We start from the raw sequence: 12,486 nt of genomic DNA on the forward strand, positions 1-12,486 counted from the left end.
TAATGATTGAAGCAATCCATAAGATCAATAGCAAGGATTTTTGGATCTTGAAAAAGTATCACATGATTGTACAAAGTCTTTAATTACCTTCTACATTTGAAGCCACTAAAAATCTCTTGATATTAGCTCCAAAGTCTTATTATATCCAAAATATTCGGCTACTGGAAAATTATGATAAGCTTGAAGGACACGTAATTGTGCCTCACCTTTTGGAATATATAAGTAATCTTTGAAATATAGTAAGTTATTCTTGAACTCAAACTTTGAAGTTCCATAGGACTTAGAAGAAGTATTCTTAATATTATGAACAAGAGGATCAAAGGACATATTTGATTGAATTTGCTTGACAAAGGTTGAATCAACAGTCAATGTTGATTTTATTGCTCAAATATAAAAATTCTCATTTGATGCTTTTACTTTTTTATTCCAATAAAGTTTGTCTTTACAAGTCAAACATGTAAGTAGAGTTGCAACTTGAGAAAAATTCTTGATAAAGATTTGATAGTAATTAGCAAAGCCTAAAAAACATTGCACATCTCATACTATTCTTGAAATCTTCCAATCTATAATAGTTTGGACCTTTTTGGGATCTATCACAAGGCCTTTGTTGGAATAATATACCCTAAAAAGTTAATTTGATTAGTATAGAATATATACTTTCTAACTTAACATATAATCCTACTCCTTTAAGTTTTTGTAACACACGACGAATATGAAGTTCATATTCTCCTATATTCTTAGAATAGATTAGAATGTCGTCTCAATAACAAATAACAAAATCATCTAGAAATTCAAAAAAAACATCATTCATAAGATATTGAAAAGTAGCCATTGCATTCGTGAGTCCAAAAGGCATGACATTATATTTAAAATATCCATATCTACTTCAAAAATATTCTTTTATTTATCTCCTTCTTTGATACGAATTAAGTTGTATGCTCCTCGTAGATCTATTTTGGTATAGATCTTTGCTTGATTGAGTTGATCAAGAAGTCCTAAAATCAAAGACAAAAGATAGCTATTCTTAATGGTATTCTTAATGGTAATCTTATTGAATCTTCAATAATCTACACATATTTGTAGAGATCTGTCTTTCTTCTTTATAAATAAGATAGGAGTTGTGGCTAAGGATTTAGAATGGCGTATGAAGTTCTTTGCTAAGTTCTCATCAATGTACTCCTTAAATACAACCAACTTATTTTGCGATAAGTTATAGATTGGTCTGAATGGTAGTTGAGCACCTTCTTGCAAATCAATTGAACAATGATAAGGTCGATGCTCTGAAAGAATATTTACATTCTTCTTTTCAAAAATGTTATAGAGTTCTTCATATTGGCTAAGAATACCACTTGACATTTTTTCACCATTAATAATGGATATAGCATATATATCAAAAGATGATCCTTTTTTTGTAGCATATATGAAAGTTCTCACATCTATTAATAAAGATTTAAAAGTACTAAAATTTTGTACTTCTACTTCGTTAACTCAATCTTGGATTATATTACCAAAACAGTTAAGATTATGAAAAATTTAATCTATTTGAAGGTTATATTTTTTTAGCCACGATAATTCTAAAATAATCGAATTAGAAAGAGATCTTATCACATTAAATACTACTATGCTATTATGATCTTTAATTATTACATCTAAAAGAACAGTCTCATGAGTAACATTTCTAGAAGGCAATAAATGACTATCTATGACTTTTACATGTACAGATTTAGTTTTCTTGACTAGAGGTATTTTTTGATTTTTGACAAAATCTTCATCTATAAAACATGCTAAGGCTCTTAAATCTAATAAGACAAAGACTTTGTGATTTTTAGATCCTAAACATATATGTATTATAAAACAAGGTGACAGATCTGAGGAGAGAATAAGACCTTTACCAGGTGTTGCACATGATTCTATCTGCACTTGAATAAATCTATTAAGATATTGAAAAGAATGCAACCTTAAATAGAGCTTGACTTATTGCAAAAATCTTCAAAATTTTGATCTTGTCCCATCAAACTTCTTAGGCATACTAATCCTTGTTTCCATTATATTTGTAGAAGCAAAACTCCTTGGATTTGGTTGTGAAGTTGATCTACTTGCATCTTCAATTGCTCAACTTCTTGCCGCAGACTCTGAACTTCTTCCATAGATGTAGGCATAGTGCCTCCATGATTCACATTAGAAATACATGAGATTTCGACTCTAAGAATATTCACAAGCTCATGAAGATCTATAATAGTTGTAAACCTATTCTTACTTTTGCTAGGTGTAGCATCCATAATCTTTCCTTCCATAGGCAATTCAAACATATCCAAAAAATTAATTTGAAGGGAATAATACACAACTTCTAATAAAAATTTCCTTAAAGAGAGATAATCCACTCTCTTTAAGGAAAGATCAATATTAGAAAATAAGATTTTTTTTTATAAGGTGGATAGTCTACAACCTTCAAAACACAAAAATAGAAGTGAGTTAATCCACTCACTTCTAAAATAAGATAAAAATAATATATTAGTACTCTAATCAAATTGTTAGGGATTTGAATCTCAAAGAAAGAGAATCCTTGATACAATCTTGTATTGCTGAATAGAACTAGAAAGTCACTCAAAAGATAATGTAATATTAATTAGAATGGCTATTGTTAAAAATAAGTGGACTAAAAAATCTTGAAACAAGACTGGGGACTAGAATAGCATTGACAAGAGTGAAGAAGGCTTCACTTTTGTTCTATATATACTCTTAACTAGGAGCTACATGGCAATGTCTTATAGGACCTCCAAAACATGTTGACTTTGACTAAGAAGCTTTACTAAAAGACTTTATGAAATTAATCTATATTTATCTCTTTTTGCCTAATTATATAAATAATTATTGAAGTAAATGTATATTTCTATGATAGTAGATCAACCTCACAACCAAATCTAAGAAGTTTTGCTTCTACAAGTATGACAAAGATAAGGATTAATATGTCCAAGAAGTTTGATGGAATAAGATTAAAATTTTGAGGATTTTTATGAGAAGTCAAGCTCTATCTAAGATTGCATCACCTCCAATACCTTGATGGATTTACTCAAGTTGGATTCATAAATACACTTGTATTTAAAAGTGCTCTCTCTTGGTTTGTACCTTTGATAGAAAAGGATTTACAATTCCTATATGATTTAAATTTATTCTTAGAAGTATTTATGGCCACATTTAGAAAAAGAGATTGAGAATAAGGAGAAAAGACCAAATTCTTATCTTTATGATAAGATTCATAGAATACATTTTAAATCCCTCATTGAGCAAGAAAAGACTTGATGTTATTAAGAGGATTTTTGCTTATATTATAGAAAAGCTAAAGACATTGTTCAACATCCTCCAAAGAAGCAATGCAATTACGAAATGATAAGTATAATTTCCAAAAAAGACAATATATTAGAAAAAGTATTTTTTCTAGCTACAATAGAGACATTGCAGCTAGAATCATATGCAATACCAAATAAAGGTCCTATTCTTTCCTCAAATCCGTCACCTTGTTTTATAATAGATGTATCTTTAAGACCTAAAAATTACAAAGTCTTTACATTTTTAGATTCAAGAGCCTCAACCTATTTTATAGACGAAGAATTTATCAAAAAATAAGAAATATTTTTAATCAAGAAAATTATATCTGTACATATAGAAGTCATAGATGGTCATTTTTTATTTTTTAGAGATATTATCTATGAGACTATTCTTTTAGATATAACAGTTAAAGATTATAATAGTATATTAATATTTAATGTGATAAGATCTCTTTCTAATCTAATTATTTTAAGTTTATTGTGGTTAAAAAAATATAAGCCTTAAATAGATTGGATTTCTTATAACTTTAGTTTTTTTTGTAGTTTAATCCAAAATCTTATTATTCAAGTAGAAATATATAAATTTATTATATCCAAATCTTTATTGATATAAATAAGAACTTTCATACATACCACAAAAAAAGGATCATCTTTTTCTATATATGCCATACATATTTTAAATGGTGATAAGACATCAAGTAATATTTTTAGTCAATATTGAGATTTTTAGGATGTTTTTTTTTTTAAAAAAATATTAATATTCTTTTAAAGCTTCAATTTTATGTTTGTCCAATTGATATGTAAGAAGAAGCTCAACTACCATTTAAACCAATCTACAATTTATTACAAAATGAGTTGGCTACTTTAAAAAAGTACATTAATGAAAACTTGGCTAAAAAATTTACTTGCCATTCAAAATCTCTAACAAGAGCTTCTATCTTATTTATGAAGAAAAAAGATGGATTTCTATGAATGTATGTAAACTATCAAGGATCTAATAAGATTACTATTAAGAATAAGTATCTTCTACCTTTGATTTCAAGACTTTTTGATCAATTGAATCAAGAAAATATCTATACAAAAATAGATCTATGATGAGCTTATAATCTAGTATACAATAAAAAAAGAGATAAATAGAAAATTACATTTCAAATCTGATATCGACATTTTGAATATAATGTCATGCTTTTTGAATTCATGAATGTACCAACTACTTTTTAATATCTAATGAAAGATGTCTTTTGTGAATTTCTTGCTAATTTTGTTATTTTTTATTTATACAATACCTTAATCTATTCAAAGAATATAAAAGAGCATGAAGTTCACATTGATTGTGTGTTATAAAAATTTAGAGATGTAAGATTAGATGCTAAATTAATAAAAGTGTGTATTCTATACTACTCAAGTTGTTTTCTTAGAATACATCATTTCTAACAAAGGGCTAATGATGGATCTAAAGAAAGTTTAAAATATCATAGAATAGAAGATTTCAAGAATAATAAGAGATATGCAATATTTTTTGAGATTTATAAATTACTATTGGATCTTCATTAAGAAGTTTTTTCAGGTTACAATTCTACTTGTATATTTTATTTGTAAAAACAAATTTAAGTGGAATAAAGAAATCTAAGCATTGTTTGATGCTTTAAAAAAAGAGTTTACAACTGCACTAAATTTATATTGTGTTAATTTCTCTAAGGTATTTTTTATAGAAATAAATGCATTGGATTTTGTCTTTAGTATAATATTATCACAAATGGGAGTAGATAACTAATTCCATTTAGTAGCTTTCTATTCCAAAAAAAATTCAATAAATGAGATTAATTATGAAATCCACAACAAAGAGCTCTTTGCAATTTTGGATTCATTTAAAAAATAGCTTCATATCTAGAAGGTGCCTTGAATCTAATCATCATATATACTGATCATATGAACCTCAAATACTTCATTTTGATATATGTTTTGAATCATTGGTATGTTTATTGAAGTATGTTATTATCAAGATTTGATTTCAAGATCACTTATTGACTTTGAAAATAATAAGGTTTGTTGAACGCCCTTTTTAAATATTTTTATCTTATACCAAAAAAAAGAAATGCATCTTTTGATTAATAAAAAATAATTTTTTTGAAGTTAGAACATTTTTATCTTCAAGCAATAAAATTAACATTAATTTTTTATTCAACCTCTGTTAAGCAAATTAAATCAAGTATGTCTTTTAATCCTCTTATTCATGATTTTGAAAATACCTCTTCTATGTCTCATAATATTTCTAAGTTCAAGTTTAAGAATAATTTATTTTATTTTTAGAGATAATTATACATTCCAAAAGATGAGATACAATTGCTCGTTCTTCAAGCTTTTCATGACTTTCTAGTACTCAAATTTTTTTGATACAATAAGACTTTGGAGCTTATATCAAGAGATATTTGGTAGCCTCAAATGTGGAAGGCAATCAAAGACTTTATATAATCATGTGATATTTGTTTAAAATTCAAAACTCCTCATCAACAACCTTATGGACTTCTTCAGCCATTGCTTATTCTAAAACAACCATGACTTTTTATTTCTATGGATTTTATCATAAATCTTTCAATCTTAAATTTATATGATTTTATATTAATGACAGTAAATTATTTTATAAAAATAACTCATTTTATATCATGTACAAAATCTATCACATGTGAAGAAATAGCTAAGCTTTTTCTTGACAACATCTATTGCTATTATGGATTGTTCAAAGATATTATATCAAATAAAAGAACTTAATTTTTATTAATATTTTAGAAAAATCCTTTCAAGATTCTAAAAGTAAATATAAAATCTTTCTTTGGCTTTCTATCTTCAAATTGATAAGCAAATAAAATGTGTAAATCAAGTTCTTAAGTAATATTTGAGGTATACCATCAATTATCATGAAGATGATTTGACAACTCTTTTGCCATAGGAGAGTTTGTGTACAATAATTTAATACATTCTTCTACTCAACAAACACCTTTCTTTGCCAATTATGGTTATCATCCATTATTTGATACTTTTATCTTTTTAAAACTTGATAATCCTACAACAGAAGATTTAGCAAATATTTTATTAAAACTACATACAACAATGAAGGTCCGATTAAAAGAAGCTAAAAATAAATAAAATATCAATGTGAATGCCTATTACAAGAAACAATGACAATTCAACGTGGGTGACAAGGTATGGCTACTTCATTGCAATATCAAGAGTATTCATCTTTGTGACAAATTGGACTATCATAGGCTTGGATCTTATTAGTAAAAAAATCAATTATATTGCTTATTGATTACATCTATTGGAGTCTTTAAAGACCCATCTTATATTCCAAAAATCTTCTTGAGTCATATAAGATAATGAATATATTGAAAAGAAGACAAATGCCTCTGCTTCTTATAAAAGTGAATAATAATCAAAAATTTGAGATAAAAGAAGTCTTAGATTCAAGGTGATACTAAAATAGGTTGGAATATCTTATTTATTAATATGGATATGATATTAATGAATGCATATGAAAGCCACTAAAGAATGTTACAAATGTAGGAAAGAAGGTTGATACTTTTTATTGACAACATCTATCAAAATCGAGATGAAGAATTATAAGACCTATGAAAGATGATGACCACTTCTTATAGAACTCCTCTTTAGGAAGGGAGGTAATGTCATGGATATACATACTTACTCTAATATTTATCTATATGATTAAGTAGAAGTAGATAAAAATAGATTTATTTCATAATATTTTTAAAAGAAGCTTCATATACGTTAATTCGACTTTATATGTATTTGTAGTTCATTGATAGGTTAGAAACTTGGTCAAATATTAACCACATGTTGATAGCTTACGGAATAAGCTAAGTATATGGCACACATATAGAAAACTTACCTTGTAAGTTAAAATACAAGTGTAGCAAAGTCAATATGTTTTGAAGTTCTTATAAGACATTATCATGTAGCTTTTAATTAAGAGTATATCTGGAGGCAAGAGTGAAGCCTTCTTCACTCTTGCCAATGTCTTTCTAGTCCTTAGTCTTATTTCAAGTCTTTCTAGTCTTCTTGTCTTTCGCAATAGCTATTCTAATTCAATATATTACCATCTTTGAGTGATTTCTTAGTTTTTTCAAGTGACACAAGAATGTATTGAGATTTTTATTTTTGAGATTCATATCCTTGATATAAAGATTTGAAGTAAAAAAAAATTATAATTAATTATAAATATTTAATAAGATTCAAACTAAAATTTTAAATTAAAATAATTATTATAAATAGTATGATCATCTCTTATATTTTTTAAGTTAAGAAATTTAGAATAAATAGTTAAGAGACGAATGTAAGATAAAGAGTAGGAAAAAAAATTGTTAAATAATAAATTAAAAGGATGGAATTGTGGTTGAATAAAATAGTTTAGAAAATACTTAATACTTTTTATTTTTTATTTTTTCTATAGTGACTCTTTTTCTTTCTTGTTTTTTTCTTTTAATTAGATTAGAATCAATATGCAATCTAACAAAGATGTAATGCAGTTGAAAAGCCTAAAATAAACATAGTACAAGATTTATAAATCTTATATTGCTATTGAGTTATAATTTCTACTTTTTTTGTTGTAAAATTAAGATTTTATATTTTTTAAATATAAAAATTTCTATCAAATTTTAAATTATAATTTTATATAATGAATATTAAATTTTATAAATTTTTCAAGTTCACATAATCTTAAGAGTATTTATATTTCCAAAAACTATTATAAATTTTTTACTAAATTAAATCAATCTTAAAATTTAGGTTTTTTTTTTTTTTTTTTTTTCTATTTAGGCATTTTTGAGCCTATTTGAGACATAAAAAATATATCATATTTGAAATTATTATGATAAGATGTAAAATTAAGATTAATATAATTAATATTCAAATTTATTGTCAATTATTGAAGCACTCATATTCAAATGAGATAATTTCAAACTTAATAAAATTTTAATTATTATTATAATTTTGGTTTTTAAATCTTATTTAATGCTATTAAAAATAAGATATTTTTTTTAAAAAAATGGATTTAGTATTTTTGATAATTAAATTTGTTATTAATATTAGAGTTCTTTTGTTAGAATGTTTAAAACCTCAAAGTCAATTCTTTATTATTTCAAAATATAGCTTCTTTTTAGCATTTAAATTCTATATAATATTCTTATATGAAGTTTTAACAAAAATAGTTAAAGATTTTTAAGTGGATTAATATTTTGGATGCAAAAATGAAATATTAAAGCCTATTTTTTAGAAATCAAGATTATCATATATATAATGTATTCTAGTGCATACTCTCATATAAAAATACAAAACCTATTTCTATTTAATATCATGATACAAATGCAAATGCAAATGCAAAAAAAAGGCTTAGCTGATGTTTGTCATGTACTAACTTTATTTACTATCTCATTCAATATTAAAAACTACTAATTTAAAAAACCATAAAAGATGGCATAAGTTTCTTTAACACTTATATTATTCTAAGTGGTTTATATAAACACAATTGTGATTACTAAAACATCAATAAAATTTCTTTTGAAGAAATTTGATGATATTACGTCAAAGTTCCAAAGATTTGTCATTGACCTCTAATTGTGTACTTATATAATTTGAGTATTTGAAATTAACTTTATTAAAATTTTACAAGGCAGATCTTTTCTTTCTTGCCTCTCATCTATTTTAACAAAATAAGATCAAATTATAGAAGATGTCAACGTATTCTTATCAAAATCTCGATTTTTATATTAAAAATAGTATCACAGCGTTAATCGTCGTTAACAAAAATAGTAACTCATTAATCTCAAACCGAACTTAAAAATCAAGAACACAGTAATATCACACCACTAGGATCTAGCAAATTTCTATCTGTGATACCAGGTTGACTCCATTGATCATTCATCAACTGCAGGTGTTGTAATAACTTTACACTGGGCAGTTTCAACTATTATCCACAGCAGCGATCATGGGGCAAGATGTGTAATTTAAGTTGGATTTTGCCGATACAGATTCTTAAATTTACAGTGGTTGCACCCAAATGATCTGCATTTTGCATAATATGCACTCCTACTGAATACTTTGTTTAACCATCGGTGTAAGCTTCAGGTCTGTCGCAGAGGTTGATGAGCTTCTTGGCTCTACATGTTTTCATGTATCTATCAATCTATCTGCAGATAGATGTTTAAACAGATTGAGTGAGATGGATGTCAGCTTCGAGTCCATTACGGACCACCACTACCACCATTTTTGCAATTGTGGACGTAGAGCTTGTCCATGATAACAACAATTGAGAAGATGAAGGCTATGTCCACGCCCGGCTGCACCAGCACGTGAAATATGCTCTTGGATATCAGGACATTCTTCAAAGACACGTCTCGTACCACCTGATCCATCAAAAACAGCAAATTAATATCCTTAACAAATGTCAGAAATTACAGCTGAATATCTTACTGTACCCTTATATTTTGTTTTTCAAATCAACAGCACAATATCCACAGGGTAGCAATTGCAGTTGGGAAGTGTTTTTGGATGAGTGACGATTTGATATGGAAGCAGTCTGGTTGTCGACGTACCTCGGCTACCTTGTTCTCGCCAAAGAAGATGGTGCACTTCTTGCACATCCAGTTCCCTTTGATAGTGTAATCAGGGTGCTTTTGCTCTCTATTGTGAGGAAGAAATATCTTCAGATTTGGACCTCTACCCCAGGAACATTTCTTCTTTAATGTCCAGAGTCGCCGTTCCTTGGTGCGAGAGTCAAACGCTCTCCAGACGACCGAAAACGACCATATCTGTATGCACAAAGGGTGGTGTAACAGAAACGGTTAGATCCTCGAGCAGATAAATTTTGAAACCTCATCTAACTTCTGAATTATAAAAGGAGCTCAACGCTCAACAGGCGGGGAAAAATTTGTTCATCTGCAGAAGCCAAAAGATCAATGTCATTACCTTCTGCTCCATGAGCACAATTGTATTCCCTTCCAGATCCACTAACTCACGCTTGGCTCGGCCCCATTAGATTTTCTTCCCACGTACGTGAAAAACCTCTTGACCGTTCGCATTCGTAATGGACCAATGTTTGCTGAAAATCGCATTTTCCATCGTAAACCGCTCCGCTCTCTGCAGGCAGTACTGTGTCCCGACCACTGCACCAGGTCTACTTTTCTGCAGCGGCTGAAATAGGTCGTTACCAGTCTCCATAGTTTTGTGGCCCATGGCCCTGTATTCCTCAACTTCTTGATAGAGGAGATAATTTCAAGCTGCAGACTTCGCAAATCTTATCCTACACACAGTGTTCGAAACCCAAGACTGAGTTGATTTTGGAATTTTCTTCCACAATCCAAAATGTCCGAGCAGAAACTTCTAATATAGTGATAAGTACTTGACACACAATTTCGCACTCTTCGCAGACGGCAACCAGTAGGTTTTTCAGAGGAATTCCGACCATCAAAGCAGACCATTAAAGCAGTTGTTAACTATGAAGCCACAATCTGACTGGACGCAACAAGGAAATTACCAATAACCAAAACCAACGGGAACATCACTACAGGCTCAACAGAATTGGAGTACTGGATGAGTACACAAAAAAGCACTTATGCCAGATCCTCAAGCGGACTTCGCAGATTACCCCAAGAATCTGCTATACCGATCCAACATCACAACCTCCCACTGACAGAATCTCACCTTGAGCATGCAGGCTCGACGCCACTTCTGACACAATTCTCCATCTAGATTGCCTATGTAGACCTCACGGCAGACAATTTGCTTGACAAGAAGCTTGCAACCCAAGCGACGACCCAGCGAGGAACAGGTTGAGCAGCTTCCTGCAAGTGGTATTCGTCCAGTCAACAAGGCAGCGCATAAGTCCTCCGCCAGATGTCGGCTGCTGTGCATCATCAGATGAAGCAACGGAGACATTATCTACTCACCAGAGGAGAGCCAAAAGTCGCGGGGTAGAATCTCTCGGTTCAGAACACTCACCGAAGTGAGTGAGTCAGTTTCTTAGGCTCAGGAATCTCGAATCTCGGCTGAACGCGGAGGAGTCGCGGCAATCGGAGCTGTGTCCGTGAACAGGTGGAGCGAGGATGGATCGATCGAACAGAACCCAACGGGACTCAAAATTCGGGAGCTCGAGGTATGCCACAGACGGCTGCGGCGACGCCCCCTGCCGCGCGGGTGCGTCTGTTCGTCATTGACTCATGCCATTCCTTCGCTGAAGCTGTCACGCCTTCCAGAGAGAAGGTTCGAGAGAACTGAAATGGTGGTTCAAGCTTGTTTTTAGGGTTTGTGTTATGGTTGATGGTGTTTGGTGATTTGACAAGATAATACAACGTTCTCCCCAATAAGGTCTATGTACCAAGTAGAAATACTACCTGTCACGCCTTCCAGAGAGAAGGTTCGAGAGAACTGAAATGGTGGTTCAAGCTTGTTTTTAGGGTTTGTGTTATGGTTGATGGTGTTTGGTGATTTGACAAGATAATACAACGTTCTCCCCAATAAGGTCTATGTACCAAGTAGAAATACTACCTGTCACGCCTTCCAGGGAGAAGGTTCGAGAGAACTGAAATGGTGGTTCAAGCTTGTTTTTAGGGTTTGTGTTATGGTTGATGGTGTTTGGTGATTTGACAAGATAATACAACGTTCTCCCCAATAAGGTCTATGTACCAAGTAGAAATACTACCTTAGACTTGAACCAACCAAAATATGTATCAAGGAGACATGGAACATGAGGATATTAAACAAGCCACCTACAATCTTTTCATACTAGTGAGTTAAAAATAAAAACAAACCAAGCTAGGTCTAGTAGTGTCATCTAGTCTAATTTTTTGCATCTTCTACTTCTAATATGGAACTAATCAAATTTTTGGTATCTTCCATGTGTTTGACATCTTCTCTACTATTCTTTTGTCAACTGTTTTGTAATAGATAAACATTATTTTTGGGAATGATTTATTTTAAATCATTGGAATTGCTAAGGTAATATTGAATTTACTTAATAAATTCTTGATGCTTAAATATTATAAAATTCCTAAAATACCATCAAAATAACACACTTTATTTTATTGGACTAATTAAGGTGTTGAAATCATTTACAAATATAAAAATAAATCTATTTGTAAAATCTTTTGAA

General features: G+C 29.8%; 1 protein-coding gene across 2 annotated transcripts; it reads right to left on the reverse strand.

The window, feature by feature from the left end:
• Positions 1-9,080: 9,080 nt before the first annotated feature.
• Positions 9,081-11,312, reverse strand: LOC112293194 (protein LURP-one-related 15). 2 transcript variants are annotated; one of them, XM_024542361.3, is made up of 4 exons: positions 11,040-11,312; positions 10,305-10,638; positions 9,932-10,147; positions 9,081-9,742 (listed from the first exon to the last, which is right to left on the reverse strand). In XM_024542361.3, the coding sequence occupies exons 2-4, from the start codon at positions 10,314-10,316 to the stop codon at positions 9,581-9,583; spliced, it is 390 nt and encodes a 129-aa protein (XP_024398129.1). In that variant the 5' UTR covers positions 10,317-10,638; positions 11,040-11,312; the 3' UTR covers positions 9,081-9,580. The 2 variants fall into 2 exon arrangements, with proteins under 2 accessions (XP_024398129.1, XP_024398128.1); XM_024542360.3 differs by having other exon boundaries at positions 10,305-11,056.
• Positions 11,313-12,486: the final 1,174 nt, after the last annotated feature.

The sequence above is a fragment of the Physcomitrium patens genome, chromosome 16, assembly GCF_059467195.1.
Source record: "Physcomitrium patens ecotype Gransden chromosome 16, ASM5946719v1, whole genome shotgun sequence".
Taxonomy (NCBI): Eukaryota; Viridiplantae; Streptophyta; class Bryopsida; order Funariales; family Funariaceae; genus Physcomitrium; species Physcomitrium patens.